The sequence below is a fragment of the Eschscholzia californica genome, unplaced genomic scaffold, assembly GCF_041429995.1.
Source record: "Eschscholzia californica isolate CP2 unplaced genomic scaffold, dmEscCali1.0.p SCAF_4, whole genome shotgun sequence".
Taxonomy (NCBI): Eukaryota; Viridiplantae; Streptophyta; class Magnoliopsida; order Ranunculales; family Papaveraceae; genus Eschscholzia; species Eschscholzia californica.
In genome coordinates this window covers 52,340,340-52,356,706 of record NW_028238461.1, presented here as the reverse complement: position 1 = coordinate 52,356,706, position 16,367 = coordinate 52,340,340, and the positions used below count along the sequence as shown (strand labels likewise).

Sequence of the window (16,367 nt, the reverse complement as noted above, 5' to 3'; positions counted from 1 at the left end):
AACACGAAAACTTGCACAGTTTTCTCCATAGTTTGAATATTGAATTACCTGAACCAAATTGACCTAAGAGGAGTCAAACATCACAGAGTGAAACAAAGACAACCCCTCTCAAATCTTGAGGAATCAAATTTCATATTTGTCTTGAAAGAAAAAACTAGCACTACATCCAGACCAATTAATTAATTGTTATTTTCTTGAAAATGTAGCTAGAAAAAGAACTGAAAATGAAGATATCAACCATGATTATAACTAAACAGAATTTCGAATAATATAATTGTGCATCACATTTACAATTTTACATAATCTTCACACTACTTGCTATGGGTTTCATTCTTCAAGCACGTATCTATTTCTTCTAGCTCCAAAAGCAAGTCTCTGTGTAAGAACATAATAATAAGAACAAAGCAAAAAAAAAAAAAAAAGTTGAACTCCACTGAATTTCCCTGTGCATCCAATTTTTAAACCGCTTCAAAAAAAAAACTCCACTGAATTCAAAGATGCATGATTTTAAAAATGTTTATCTCAGCGCAGGCGTTCAATTCAGCCAAAGAATAAAAGTAAAGATAACATTCTTAACTGAGAATATCTGGGAGTAGGCTTTCAACCCAGTGAGGAAACGAATATAAGTTGGTCTCGGAGATCCATTACTGGGGATAGATCTGATGTTTGGAACAAGATACTCCGCAACCTGAACAGATTCATAATCTTCCCGTCAGTCTCTTAGAGTATACTGAGCACATTTTTGTTCACATCTAGTACAGTAAGATAACCATTTTAACATATCCAGGTAGGGTTATGAAAGATCTCTTACCACTTCAGCAGGTTCTGCCAAGACGTTGATGAAAAATTTGGCCTGCATTTTAACAACACGTTTCAGTTTTGTGCTTAAAAACTCCCTTAGAAAGAGTAGTAACTACAGTAACTATTTTTTATAGTTAACCTGCTTTGTTGTTGCCCCAGACATGAGAAGATCTGTCGTAACCATACCCGGCTGTAAATACAGAAAACGAAATATCCAAATGAAGGTATTGATGTTAGGATGTAAAGGAAGCTTGGAATCCGAACATGCTTCTAACGTTCGGTAAATCGAGAAAGATCTGATAGATAGACTAAACTACAACAATATTGTTTTTATGTGGTAACCATACAATATATACATTAAACAAAAAATGTTCTCATGACTGTCGAATAGGATATGTTTTTTTTTTCCAAAAATTCTTTGCTCGTGCTAAAATGTTTTACCCAAAGAACCTTTTAGTAGATACCAAAGTGGGGCACAAAGGCACCATAACCTTGATAGAGCTGGACAAGCATATTTTTGAAAAAAATTAATGCATTAAAGAAAACCAATTGAAAGCAAAACATACCGAGAGGTTATGCACCACAACATTTTTAACGTCTTGCATCTGTAATTCAGCCTGGGAAGAAGGAAGAAGTAATCGACTGAGAGACAACCCTTCAAATAGACTCTAACAACTAATTATATACAAAATAGACTAGTATTTGGACATAGAAATGCAGCCCTGGTGTTACTTATGGAGACATAATCGATCCAGACGCCTTTCCCCCTATACTAATCAAACACTACTTACTAATAAAGTCAGAGGGTAGGTTTATAATAACTAAACTCTAAATGAAATGTAGCAAACTAGCTGGGTTCATGACGTACTCATGGGACTCACTCAGACCTATGGTATCTTCTAGATTATTTGAAATATATTTGTCTTGCAAAATCATAGATCTATAATTACTTTTTTAATGGAATGATATGCTTTCTAGACCTGGAGGAATCTTGCATGGGTACCTGTAACGACTTAGTCAAATGAACCACACTTCGTTTTGTTGCCCCATATGCAGCAAATCTGGAAATAGAATTATGTCATTCAAACATCCAATAAATAAAACCATTTGCGGATAGAAGTGATATTGATTATTGAAACAACGAAATAGACTATAGAGAGATAGTTTCTAGGTGCTATATTAAATAATTATGGTTTTTGAACAACAATATAGTAAAGATATATGTTATAAATATTATTAGCAAGTCTCAAAAGCTTACAAACTTTGGTGTGGCAATGCACGGAAAGTAGAAATACTGAATAATGAGATTATACACATAATACACAGTTCTGAAAACATTTTATCAGGTATCAAACTATCAACCAATGTTTCGACCAATCGCAATTTTAGTTAGTTAATAAATTAATACATCTCAACCATAACTTTCATCACCTTTGACTCTTTGAGCAGGTCATGGAAGTGAAACTGGAATGGTCTTGCAGTTTCAATGATTTCAATTTTTTATAGTTACCAAAGTTGGATGAAACGAAATGGTACCTAGGGGTTGGCCTTCCATCTGAACCAGCTCCATCAATGTTAAAAATATGACCTCCCCGAGGCTGATTGAGCATCGTCTTTATCGCCTATATAATGTAAATTGAGTCAAAATAAGTATAATGATAACCATTCAGACATACACTTCGCGCAGGTTATATTGCTTCTTTAGTTTCTTTACCTCTCGACAACATATCATCAAGCCAAGGGTGTTTGTCGTAACTACTTCTCTGCAAATACAACAAAAAAAGCATTAAGAACAAAAATTGTTGCGAAGTACATGGTGTCATGGTTTGCACAGCGACACTGTCATAATATATAGCACATTATCATCCCCCAGTCTCGCTCCCAATGCCAAATGCAAAACTCGATATCTAGCCATATAGATAGAAAATCAGTATTTATAAATTATTAATATTTTTTAATATATCTGTTATAAACTAAACAAAATTACTGGTTTAGCGGATCGACTCTTCTGATATGTTTCATTCCCGTAATTGTTATTTTACTTGATATAAACTTAACCAGTGATAAATCGTTCATTACCCACAAAGAGACCAAAATATCACCAATCAACCATGACACTGCCAGGAATATTACCCTGATCACACTTACATAAGATCTTCATCCGAAGTTTCCGCAAGAGGCTTAAAGCTGTATGCATTTGATCCCGCATTATTAATCTGCATTCTTTCTCAACATAAAGAAAGATAGAAATGAGAAAATAAATTGGAGGCAGTTACACAACATCTTCAAACCACACATCAATATAAAAAGGTGAGCTTATGTATACTGTGTCTTTCCAATAGTAATCAGAAAAAAGTTCATCATAAGCCATTACATGAATCAGTATAAGGTTTTTATATATCAATATAGCGTTGAAGTCAACAAACGGAAACTCAATCCAAACAAAACAAATTGTAAGGAACGACAAAACCCATTCATGGATTACTCTCTGACAAAACTTCTCATGAAATATGGTGCCTTAATATTCAATAAGAACACTGTACTGTAACATAACCATAATAAGGATATAACAGTAACTAAAATGAGCAAAGCATTTCCGAGGATATGGCTAGATAGATTAATAAATAAGGAATGCGCCTTATTTGTAAGTAAAACACGGGTAAGAGACCATCTAGAATACCTACATTTTATATATGATTCAAATCAAAACTACATGGATCGATAAGAAGCTCTGTACTTATAACAGTGTCAAGTGCTGATGGAACATAAAGAGTTTGAACTTTGATATACATACCCATATATCTACGTATTTGAGCTTGTCGCGTACAAATGCCACTAATGCATTTACATCCTCCCCTTTTCTAACATCACAGGTGGTACCCTGAAAAAAAACATTAAATCATTTCTCAAGTTAAGTCATAAACCAAACCAAATAACAGGCGAACTATATTGAAACCACTGAAAAGCTAAGCAGATTAGATATACAATAACAGAGACAAAGGGGGTACCCACACACGTTGGTCCCCAAACGCTTCCCTTAGACCATCAACTGCAGATTCCACCCTTTCAGCTGGTAATAATAGACAGAAAAGTATTTGACATAAAACACAACCTCCAAATTCCAGTAAAGTTATCTCTCTCTTTTTCTCATCTTTTTCCTCCCATTGACTCTGTTTACTTTCTCAAAGATTTGCTTTCCATGTAATATTAAGAAAAGTAAAATAAAGCAAATAGTGAATCAAGAAGTCGATAATCGAGATAATACCTGATCTTGAACATATTATGACATTGTCACCTGCTTTCAGAAACTCCCTAGCAAGTGCATATCCAATACCTAAATAGAATAAAGTAGAAAAAAGTAAAATGAAATCAAGAATTGTATAATTAAGTAGGCCAATGGGGATCGACTGAGGGTGATTCAGTAGCTAGTTCTCTACTCTTAAGCAGTACTAACCTAACCTCACAATCAGCTGTAAGACCAAATAAACAGTTTTCTAGTTAAACAAAGATCACAGATTTCTTAAAATTACCTTTGGTGGAACCCGTAATCAAGACATTGTAAGGAGGAACCATGGGTTCTTTATTCTCGGAAGAACTTGCCCTAATTCCTGAATAACAGCTACTCGAATTCCCGCCATGAAACCCTAGGTTGCGGAAATTCTTGATGGACGAAAACCTAAATAATTCGTGACGGCAAAGTTGATTATCGGAGATGAGGAAGGCATTTGGTTGGGAGAAACAAAATTGGTTCCTCGCGGTGGGTAGAGAGAAGGAAGAAGAGGTGGAGGGAAAGTAAAGGGAAGCCATTAGAAATTGGAGGGAAAATAAAATAAAGAAGATTATCCTCCAACTAAAAAGGCCGGTCCATGACACGTGCTACCAATATCTGTGCACGTGAGGTGACGTCTCGGGACTAGGCATGCTAGTTGCTCTCGAATGCGGTGAAAAGCCACAACACAAGGGCTACGTTTTCTAAAGATGGGTGCGGGTGCAGGCAAGTCTGGTTAAGTGTCAGAGCAAATCCAGTTCCCGCTGGGCTTATGTCAAAAATTCAAAATTTTAGCTTCAGTCGGGCAACTGAAGCGTCCACAGCATGACCGTCTGGGACCCAACAGTCTCTCTCAATTTCTATTCTACTCTTTCAATTTTTTTTCTCTCATTATCTCTTTCAAAAAATTTCTATATTTTCCATTTAATCTTCCTATGGGATCCACTAAATACTAACGAAATCGGCGGGCAAAAGTTATATGGAGAGTTAAACATCCGGCAAAAGAGATTCTAATACCAATCCATCGGAGGAAAGACCAATTGACTGTAAACAAGCAAAAGTAAATGCAAGAGTTGGAGAATCATCCACACATTCTACTGTTTTAAAAACTCAGAATGAGGGATATTGAGAAAAAAGAGAAGTAGAATCTCAACAGAGAGCAACAACTTTGTCGGAAGTTGTACGAGTTCAATAAGAGGTCCTACGGGTTCAACAAGAGGTCCTACGGGTTCAACAAGAGGTCCTACGGATTTAACAAGAGTTTCTACAAGCAGATAGAGAACACAAGAACCGAAATATATGAGATCGACTTAATGAAGATTGATGTTAGGTCTCTCGACGAAAATGGAACACGAATGCTTATAACAACGCGAGAAGCTTGGTTCAATGGTCAACCACGAGACTCAAAAAATCCCTTCTAGCCATCTTTAATTTTTCTATTGTTGTTTAGTCGTTTTTAAGTAGTTTTAAATTTTAATCAATTATTAGTTGTAATCAATGTTTTTTAATTGAATTTTTTAAGTAAGTTGAGAAATTTCATTTTTAAATTTTCGACCTCAAGAGAGACTGAGATTGAAGCTGAATTTTATAGGCTGAGCTGAGGTTAAAAAATTTGGGTGAAAAAATGATTTTCTTTCGGCCTAAAACAAGCTGGGACTGGAGATGCTCCTAAGGACCACTCTTTATACAGTAAGTGACTAATAACTCTAAAAATGACTATTTACTTTTGTAAACAACAGTTTCAAATAATTGTTTGCACATTATTTAGCCGCTATTACTTTCATTTACAGATGATAATTTATTAATTTGTGGTGAGATGGCCTAAACTTTTTGCGAAAAGACGACATGGCACGTCCATGCCAACTCATTTTCGCGACCTTATCTGAGAACGAAAGACAACCTTTTCACATACATTATGAAATTTGAAAACTGGGCCCTGTGCTTAAGAATGTGAAAACCATGTTCAAATATTTCATTTTTATAGACAATGGCTTTAAAGTGGAAGTTATGCGAAGTATAAGAACAATACACAAATTAGCATGGATACATCATATGAATAAAATTTATTATGAGATTTTCGAAAAGACACTCGTACACTCTAAATGTAACTATTTGTGCTTTTTAAGTGCACAAATCAATAAATGAAAACACTATTACAAAGTATAGATCAAGTGGATGTACTACCCACTCGAGCAAGACGCCAAAACCCTGGTACTCTTCCTCATTGTTGATATGTGAACAACTTTAAAAGCGAATGACAAAGCAACCAAAGAAATAAAAAAATCATAACATACCATTCACACCACCCTCTACAGTGAAAAACACAACTTAATATTGATCTCGAGACTCTGAATTTTTCATTTCGATGCACTATCAGTGAAACAAGATCATCATATTCTTCATTAGTTGAAGAGCAGTGCTAGAAGTCGCTTCAAGTCAAAACCTACTTTATTGGTTGAAGAGTAATGCTAGAACATCTTCAAGTTAAAGCATCTTTTAGTCCTACACAAAATCAATGATCTCCGTTTTAAGATCAACTTTCGTTCTTTCTTAGTCTCTCTTGATAGAATTTTTCATAATCGACGAACAATTGATTCTTATTTAGATCACGAGTAAGCTACTATTATAGTCGATTCAATCATTTTTTTTCTTCGTTAAAATTAGTGAACCGCTTAATAATTGAATTAGGATTTTTGAGCCAGGGGTCCAAAAAGTGGGGGGTTAAATGAAAAAAAAATCCTAAGTTGCCTAAAAATGAGGTGCAGGTCCTAATGTCAGGGAAAATATTTGTTTACCTTTTTTTATTTTATTTTCTTCCTTTATTGCCCCTCGACTTGACCCAGCCCTTCTCTCTCCCACGTTTTTTGAGGGATCATTAAATACCCGTCCCTATCTCACAGGATATCACATCCTTCCTCCCTCCTTTCGCGCCAACAGCTTCTCCCTTCTTTCCTTTTCTTTCTCTCTCTAAATTATCAAGCCATTAATCTTGAGTTTCCCCCCCATTTTGCCAAATTAAGAGGGCGAAATTTTTGGGATCCCGCTCTTTCTCTATTGATCAGTTTCAAAATCTTTGAAAAGTTTTCAAATTTCATCTTCCAACCTATTTATACCACCCACTGTCTTAATATCTTCCAACCAAAATCTGCTCTTATCTTCCAACCTTTTCAGGTAATTCCTCTTAAATGAGCAAATCCTATTTGTCTTCAATGATAGACTTTAAGGAAGCTGAATATTCCATTTGTTCTTTTAAGGAAGATGATAATGCCTTTTAAGGAAGAGGATAATGCCTTTTGTAAATGAAACTTTGACATTCCAAAATGACAGACAAAGTGAAAGGAATATTTTTCTATTCTGTACATTATATTTTCATACCTTAAAAGGCATTATCATCTTCATTTTTCATACCTTCTTCATTCTTCATACCTTCTTCATTTTTCTTTTCCCTCCAGTATACAATGGATATTGAAGGAATGCTTTCTGGGGACATTGTTGCACGACGTCCTCTCTGGTGAAACAAACTTCAACTTAGTTGTAACAGTATACAATGGATATTAAATTTTGTTTTTTCTTTTCTTTAAATTATCGTTTCATACCTTCTTTATTTTCTCTCTCTATCCAGGTTGGATCGTGATTTTTTCGGCTATACTTCATCTACTTCTGCTGCAACATCATCAGAAATGATGAACCACAATCAAGCATCTAATAAGTAAGTTTGGAACTAACTTGAACTTTACTGTTTCGTTATTGTTTTACTTAAAATAATAATTTGGTGAGTACACATTTTAATTTACTGAAATCCAAACTCTGCTCAGTACATATTTTCATTTACCAGGAACAAAACTGTTTCCTTACCTAATAATAATTTACCTGTGCCATTTATATGAACCAGTAACAAATGTCTAATAAGTATGTGTGGAAGTCATTACATATTGTTGATTGTTGTGTACTTATAACCAGCTCTTACTTTACGGTAAATCCAATAGTTTTATGGTTCAGTATACATGAATACTTCAAATTTTAGTTAGTACATATTTATGTTTACCGTGAACAAGAATATGTTCAGTAAATATTTATGTTTACCGAAAACAAAACTGTTTCCTTACCTAAATTAAATTCAGATGTCAATGATATGTTTGTTTTGTGCAGTCTCCCACTGGATTTTTCAAGAAATTCCTCTCTCTTGGTTGAGGATGCATGTACTGCCATTGTCAGGGCTGAACCTCTAAGGTCTGCTAGCTGGCCTGAGGTGTTTACACATTTGGGGCAAGAATTCCCTGGAGGCGCCAACGCCTTTCGAAATGCACTTGGACGATATTCAATAAAGCACGGGTACAATTTTAATTATTTGAAGAATGATCTTGATCGTATTACTTGCGTATGCAAATCCCCAAAATGTTCTTGGACCATTCACGCTGTGGCTCCTCTGAAGTCAAGGTCAATGTTTGTTCTAAAAGCTTACAACCCTGTGCACACATGCCAAGATTTTATAATGTCAGATAATAAGCTAAGATTATCAACCGAAAGTGTTAGCTTATTAATAGTCGATGACATTAGGGAGAATCCGACCAAAAGTACTAAAGACATTGTCAGATCTTTCAAGAAAGACTATGGAATTCAACTCAGCTACTACTATTCATATAAGGCTCGAAACAGGAGTATTTCTTTGGCCTATGGGGAGGAAGCTGATTCTTATGCCAAACTCAATTGGTATGTTGATGCCCTATCACGTTCTAACCCTAATAGTTTAATTGATCTTCAAGTTGATAAAGATTCCCACCGTTTTGTTCGAATATTTATTGCTCTTGGAGCATGCATCCAAGGTTTCAAGCACTGTCGCCCATTGATATTTGTTGATGGTACTTTTGCGAAAACGAAATACAATGGGTGCATTCTTGCAGCTGTAGCGAAGAATGGCAATGATGGTAAGTATTTTACCAATATTTTCCGTCCGGTACACAATTTTATTTACTGGCTTTTTTTTTTATTTCCTGTTCTAACTACTGCCATATGTACTTTGCAGGTTTTTTTGTTATCGCCTATGCTGTCGTTGACGTAGAAAATGATCTAAACTGGACCTGGTTTTTTTGTAACTTGGCGAAAATGGTTGATAATAGTGAGTCTTTGACTTTTATGTCGGACAGGCACAATGGTATTATAAATGCAGTTTCGAACATTTTCCCAACCGCGCACCATTCATTCTGCGTTTGGCATCTAAGAAACAATTTGAATGTACGTGTAAAGAATGGTGCGAAGAAGTCGGACTATTTCCAATCCCTCATGTTTAAGGCGGCTAGAGCCCTTACTATATCGGATTTTCAGAAGTACACTTCTGAACTTGTAGTCATGGGTGGCAATGCTGTGGATGCATTTCTTCACTCTGTAAATCCGGAACATTGGGCTGATGTTTTCTTCCTAGGAAAAAGGTACGGTTTAATATGTTCTTCGCTCTCGGAATCCTTCAATTCGTGGATAAGGGATGAGAGAGTTCTTCCAATAACCGTAATGCTAGATATGTTAAGGATCAAAATTATGAACATGATGAATGCCAGAAGAACTGAGTCGGCAACTTGGGACTCTTTCTTGTGCCCTAAGGTCAACGAAAAAATGCAGTCTAGATTCAACGTTGCCTGTAGCTGGAAGGTAATACAATCAGGTAAATTTGTGTATGAAGTAATGTCCATGCCGAGTCACTCTGTGGACCTTGGGGCTCTTACATGCACATGTCGTAAGTGGCAAGTCCAAGGTATCCCTTGTGAGCATGCCATATTGTGTATTAAAGTGCATGGAGGTGATTCATCATCCTTTTTTGATCCCGCTGTTACAACGGATGCATACTGTAAGACTTATAGTCATTCCATAAATCCTGTCCCATCTTTCGATCAACCAACAATGTTTGAGGAAGCCAGCAAGATACTTCCTCCTTTAACCAAGAAACGTCCGGGCAGACCACGTTCTGTAAGAATTGAAAGTTCTGGAAACTTTAGAAAGAGGCAGCGGATATGCGGTAGGTGTAAGAAGCTCTCTTATCACAACCGTGCTTCGTGCAACGAAGCGATTTAGTGATTGAAATGGTTTTTATATCAGCAGCAAAAACTAGGGGCACTCTACAACTTTGAAAAGCATTTACAGTGTTGGGAGCTTTTCAAATTTTTGAAGAGAGTCACATTTTAGCCTTGTGCTGCTTTGATTTTTTTTGTATCTTTTGTCGAACTTAATGTATTTGTGTTTAAAGTCAATGTATTATCTTATATTTTGTTAGTGTGTATTGTGCCTGAACATAATGCATGATATGAAACTTTTAGTTTTATCCAGTACATTTTTCTATTTACCAGAAAGTTTAAGTTTTGTCCAGTAAATTTTTTTATTTACCGGAAAGTTTAAGTTTTCCCAGTGTTCAGAATGTATTTTTTCTAAGTCAAGTCGAGTACATATTTTTATTTACCGGAAATTATTTTATGTTTTGAGAATATATTTTCTCGAAGGGATTTTTTCTAAGTTTTGTCTAGAACATTTTTTTATTTACCGGAAATTATTTTTTTTCCCGGGTTTTTTTGGGACAAAACTTCTAAGTTTTGTCCAGTACATGTGGATTTTCCGTAAAATTTCTAAGTTTTTTTGGGAGAAATTTCTAAGTTGTTGTGTCTAGTACAATAATAGAGTTTTGTCCAGTACATGTGGATTTTACTCAAAAATATATTCAGTACAATTTGTTCGAAGTTGTGTTTAGTAAATTTTTTTATTTACCAGAAATAATTTGTTTTCCCGGGATTTTTTCCGAAAAATTTCTAAGTTTGGTCGAGTACATATTTTTATTTACCGGAAAGTTAAATTTTTCCCGGATTTTTGGATATTTTTTCCTAAGTTATGTCAAGTACATAATTTTGTTTACCGGAAATTTTTTGTTTTCCCGGCATATTTTATGGAAAATTATCAAGTTTTTTCGAGTGAAAACATATTTTTTCCAATACAAAACTTACAAATTTTCACAATAACAAAACCTTCCAAGTTTTTTCCAGTACTTAGTAACAGTTAACAAACACAAACATAATTTTCACATAAACTATTTATGACCCTTCATTTATCACCCTTCTCCATACCTCCTTTGATTCCTCCAAAATTTTGAAAGTTACTTCTACCATCTTTCTTCTTGCTTTGTCTGCATAAGTTTCCACCTGCGTGCAGGACCCCGGGAAATTGGACTGGTTGCTTATGTTGAAGATATCCTCCAACTGGAGCATTACGTAGAGTCCACAGTCTGGACTGTTTGATTCAAAAATAAAATGTGAGTTTAAAGAAACTCAATAACTACTAAAGTAAGGAAGCAAAATTTAGACTCACCTATCCCCTTGCTGAGGGCAGTCAACCTCCTTTACATAGGATATCTTTTTCGTCATCCTTTCTTTAGCGTATTGCCCACTTCGTTTGCGCGTGCACTTCATCTTTATCAATGTCTCTGCCAGCTGCGATGCAAATTTCTTTGCATTATTGTTGCATTGCTTAGCCAGGTTAGTGTCACGCTGCAAAGAGTTGTAGTGCTTCCATTCATTTTCTTCAAATTCATAGACAAGCAGAGTCCAATGATGACCCTCGAATGAGTCATCAGTGTACGGCGTATTCAGTGGCGCACACAACGTTGTAGTATGATCTTTGATGTATTGCGCTTCCAGCCGTTGATTTAAATTGGCCTCAATACTTGCCTGACTCCGCTCTTGTTTTATCAAGGTCTGCAAACCATTTAGATTCAGTGACTACTATTTAAATTCAGTGACTACTATTTACTCAACACTCCGCTGATTTAAATTCAGTATTGGCCTCAATACTCCGCTGATTTAAATTCAGTATTGGCCTCAATACTCCGCTGATTTAAATTCAGTGACTACTATTTACTCAACACCATTTAAAAATGAATTATATGTTTGACAAGGAAACTTACAAAAAGCAATGAAGATAGGAAAATAACTTCTTTGTTCACGTCTCGGGAGTCCTGTGCAAGGTGGTCCTCAAACCAGTCTATGATTTGCGAGTCACATCCCCGAACCATCATAAGTTCATCCAAATCTTTTGCTTTCAGGCAATGTTCTTTATCCTTGTTCCAGACTTCGAGGCTGTACATAGAATCCAATCCAGCCACACAATTATTTTCCAGAAAGATATACATTTACTATACAAATTGTTTACCATACATTTTTTTTTTACTAGACATTTATTTATTTACCAGTTACTGAGTTATTTACCTTGTCCACCCGTATGTCATGAATTCTAGCATTAGTGATTTTTCTTTCTCCTGGACGTAGGGCCATAACCCTCCCTGTCTCCAGTTACTTATTGGTTCTTTCACTTGTTTCTTCATTGTGATCGACTCTATATCAATCACAGGGAATTTAATGGCAGCTGCTGCTCTGGATGTTTGTTTTCGTGTTCTGGGATTATCCTTGACCCTTTTGATAAGAGATGTTGGTTTAGCAATTGACCCTTTCTGTGTCTTCGATACTACTCGTTTTGGGGGGCTCACGTGTGGTGATTTAATTTTTCTACTTGTTCCAACATGATCCAATTTTTTGGATACTTCTTCCACCGATGCTCTCCCCATTTCTGCAATATCGGCGAAATTCTCTTCAGCTGTTTGACAAACATCATCTCCCTGCTGTGGTGGTGGAGTCCACACAATAATTTGCGTCCCCAAGTTAAGATCAAAACTTGGGAAATCATTGCTGTCATCCTTCATAATATCTGTCAAATAATGTATATTCAGAAAAATAATGTTTTTAACAAACTAGGAAACTTTAATTATTTCACCACATAATTTGGCAACATTACCTCTCTTGGGAGGCATCTCTTTTTCATAAGTATCATCCACCCACCCTGCATGCTCACTAGACAAATTGATATGAACCTCATCTTCATCATCCATCTCATCATTTCCTTCTTCATCCAGCTTGGCTTTCTTTTTTTCCTCTCCCTCATTGCCTTCATCATTTAGCATGCTTATTATACTTTCTCAGAAAAAGAATAAAACTGAAAAAGAATAATATTTACTGAGAATATAAAATAAAATAGAAACTATTTCATTACCATCTTCATTGCCATCGCTATCATCTTCGTCACTGTCTTTAAGTTGATACTTATTACTCCGATCATTTTTCTTGTCCTTCCTTTCATCTTTCTCCTCTTTCTCATCTTTGTCACTTCCATCCTCGCTTCCATCTTTCTCCTTTTCATCTTCGTCACTGTCATCATCTTGTTCCTCATTATCATCTTTCTCATCATCTTCCTCATTATCATCTTTATCATCATCTTCCTCATTATCATCTTTCTCATCATCTTCCTCATCCTCTTTTTCTCTACCCTCATCCTCACTTTCTTCTCCTTCATCATCTTCTTCTCCCTCTTCATCATCTTTTTCTACACCCTTTCCCCCCTCATCTTTCTTGTCTTTCTCTTTCTCCTCTGTCTTCCCTTTCTCCTGTTTCTTCTGTTTCTCTTCTTTCTCTTTCTCTCCATCTTTTGGATCTTCCATCTTACTTTTTCCCTTACAATAACGTGCGCGTAGCTCCTCCACACTATCCGTAACCTGGATTAGGCCATCTTCTCCTCTAACCTGTTCTTCTACAGGAACTAAAAAGGTTTGAAGGAGTGCCTCATATGCTTTGTAAGAATCATCCCTATCCTCGCACGCTTCTCGCAGTTTTTCTTTAAGTTCAGCATTTTCCTTTTGTAGCTGTTCAATCCTTAGAAGCAATTCATCTACCACTTCTGTGTTCTTTGGGGCTGACAGCAACTCTTTTTCTTGATCAGTTGGGGGGTACACAAATGATTCACTGACCTGGTTTAATGTACAATAAACCAAATTATTTACCAGGAACTAAACATTTACTAGGAAATAATTTTATTTACCAAGAACAAAACAATTTAATGGTTCCTTTTCTATTTACCAGAACAAAACAGTTTCACATTAACACTGATCAAATGTATACCTGTTCTGCAGTAAGATTTGCAAGCTTCTGGTCAAATGTATCATCTATATTGGTCAAAGACCACCTCACGATCCTAGGCACCTCATCCCTAAACCTCTCTTGTCGATCAAAACATGTAGTATGCTCGCAAAACCACACCTATAAAAAACATAGAGTATGAGACACATGAAGTTAAGTTTGAATTTAAATGATAAAAAACATACTCACAGGAAGTAATACAAGGCACCCTGAAGCTTTCAGTGGGTCGTTGGGGTACTTATTGATGTGATCAATTAGGAATGAGTGCACCGCTGTTGGCCAACACAAAGTTTTAATTGATTCCATTGTATGCAAGTTGAAGAGAATACGCATTGGAACCTTGTAACCTGTTAGGGGAGCAAATAAAACACTCGCACAAATATACATGATGATCAGCCTGATGACATCCATGTCATCTACCTCTCCGTTGACAGCATCTCTCAGTGCCTTGGATATTTGTATGCATGATATCATTCCAGGGATTTCACCAAAGTACTTCATACAAAAATCTACTTCAGGCTGCTTTACTGATCAATTTTTAGGGAAGACTTCTCTCGCCTCTCTTGACAATGGCATACCTAGAATTAGGGCCACATCTTCAGGTTTCAGTTCCATTTCTTTCCCCGCCAACGTAAACCTTTCTGTCGAACTAGAATAGAGGCAGAGAATTTCAAAGATAGCCTTGTTGGGTTTGTTTATGTTATCCCAATCTATTTTGTCCTCAACAAAAGCCATCACCAGATTTTTAAATGGAGTCTCGGCTAACAACTCTTTCTGTGTAGTCGACATCTTTGGATATGTGTTCTTCATTTGTCTCCACGTGTTTCGAAGGGCATACTTGTAAGCCTTCGGCACCAGTGCTGCCAGGTTGGGTGGTCTATTTTTCCGTTCACCCGTTGAGTTTCCACCTTCTGTTTTTGTTTTTTTTCCTTTCTTTTTTTGGCTGCTTTCTTCTCTCTCTGGTGCAGCTTTTCTCTTGCCTTTCCTTTCTCTCTCTGCATTGTCTTCTCTCTCTGGTGCAGCTTTTCTCTTGCCTTTCCTTTCTCTCTCTGCATTGTCTTCTCTCTCTGGTGCAGCTTTTTTCTTGCCTTTCCTTTCTCTCTCTGCATTGTCTTTTACTTCAATGCTCTCAGTACTTTCTACCTGTAAAAAATGTAACCAGGAAAGAATGTTGTGTCACACATTACAACAAACACTTGAAATGCATGGTCATCTTTACAATAAAACAATTTACTGAACATATTTTTATTCTCATGAAGAAATCCATATCACCTGGAACAACATAATTCCAGTACAATCAAATATTTTCAAGGAACAAAACATTTTACAGTAAACAAAATTATTTACCAGGAATAAAACAACTTACGGTGCAAAATATTATTCCCATGAACACTAGACAAATCTAAATCACAGTAAAACAAAATATTTTCAAGAAAAAAAAACATTTACCAGAATAAAAAACATTTACCAGAAACATTTTCAAGAACAAATGATTTTTTGTTCAGTTTCATACCTTCTTCTTTCTAGGACTAGTTCTTCTAGCCAGAATTTCTGCTATCGGTCTTTCCTTTACTGATATCTCTCTATTGGAAGTTGGTTCTATGATAGTCACACCCTTTGATTTCTTGTTCGTATCTTTACTTTTCACCATATCTGCGTCAAAGAAATGTAAGATTATACACAAATTTTATGGTTTCTAAAAACTTCTAGGGTTTCTAAAATCTTCTAGGGTTTCAAACAAACCATAAGAGATCATTTGTATAAACTTTAAAGGTTTCTAAAATATTGCGTCCCTAAAGAAAGATCAATCACCATATCTGTGTCAGAAAGTAAAGTTTTTCACAAATTTTAGGGTTTTAAAAATCTTTTATGAAAGAAACTTTTATTAAACAAGTTTAGGTGGATGAGATAGAATTAAAACCTACTTGAATCCCTTCACAAACTTGTAGATTATTTCTCCAAACAGACTTGAATCCCTTCCTTTTCTTCAAAATAACTTCAATCACTTTAGAAGTAAAAGTTGAAAGAGGAAGATGCAGGAGGAAGATGACGAATGAAGAAAAATTTGGAGAGAGAGTTTTCTTGAGAAGGAGCAAAGTTACCTGGGAAGAGGGACTCGGCGTGGGCAGAAGTTAATGTGGAAGTGACCGTTTGCAGGAAACGTCACTTCCGTCCCTCGAATCAGTCAGAAATTGCGCCAAAAAATTGGCCAAATCCCGGTTGATTTTCAATGGCACGGGGCGTAAATTCGACGAACTTTAGGGTTGTTTCCGTCATTTTAAGTCCCGGCCTGACATTTTGGA

General features: G+C 36.0%; 3 protein-coding genes and 1 long non-coding RNA gene across 4 annotated transcripts; 1 reads left to right on the top strand and 3 right to left on the bottom strand.

Annotated features, from left to right (window-relative positions):
- Positions 1 to 88: 88 nt before the first annotated feature.
- On the bottom strand, positions 89 to 4,643 carry LOC147545966 (chlorophyll(ide) b reductase NOL, chloroplastic-like). Its single transcript, XM_086673828.1, has 13 exons — positions 4,332 to 4,643; positions 4,067 to 4,135; positions 3,810 to 3,871; positions 3,596 to 3,682; positions 2,950 to 3,017; positions 2,516 to 2,564; positions 2,338 to 2,423; positions 1,805 to 1,862; positions 1,368 to 1,418; positions 941 to 991; positions 812 to 853; positions 578 to 688; positions 89 to 375 (listed from the first exon to the last, which is right to left on the bottom strand). Exons 1-13 carry the CDS (start codon positions 4,606 to 4,608, stop codon positions 328 to 330), a joined length of 1,059 nt encoding a protein of 352 aa, XP_086529954.1. The 5' UTR covers positions 4,609 to 4,643; the 3' UTR covers positions 89 to 327.
- Positions 4,644 to 9,415: 4,772 nt separating this feature from the next.
- LOC147545965 (uncharacterized) lies at positions 9,416 to 10,132 on the top strand. The gene has a single exon (XM_086635881.1). It carries the CDS (start codon positions 9,416 to 9,418, stop codon positions 10,130 to 10,132), a length of 717 nt encoding a protein of 238 aa, XP_086492007.1.
- Positions 10,133 to 11,969: 1,837 nt separating this feature from the next.
- On the bottom strand, positions 11,970 to 14,853 carry LOC147545964 (uncharacterized). The gene is made up of 7 exons (XM_086635880.1): positions 14,643 to 14,853; positions 14,266 to 14,411; positions 14,047 to 14,184; positions 13,145 to 13,895; positions 12,890 to 13,039; positions 12,307 to 12,802; positions 11,970 to 12,177 (listed from the first exon to the last, which is right to left on the bottom strand). Exons 1-7 carry the CDS (start codon positions 14,851 to 14,853, stop codon positions 11,970 to 11,972), a joined length of 2,100 nt encoding a protein of 699 aa, XP_086492006.1.
- A 246-nt stretch (positions 14,854 to 15,099) lies between these two features.
- LOC147545963 (uncharacterized) lies at positions 15,100 to 16,208 on the bottom strand. Its single transcript, XR_015239647.1, has 4 exons — positions 16,167 to 16,208; positions 15,990 to 16,044; positions 15,578 to 15,717; positions 15,100 to 15,207 (listed from the first exon to the last, which is right to left on the bottom strand). It is a non-coding gene; the product is annotated as an uncharacterized LOC147545963 (long non-coding RNA).
- Positions 16,209 to 16,367: the final 159 nt, after the last annotated feature.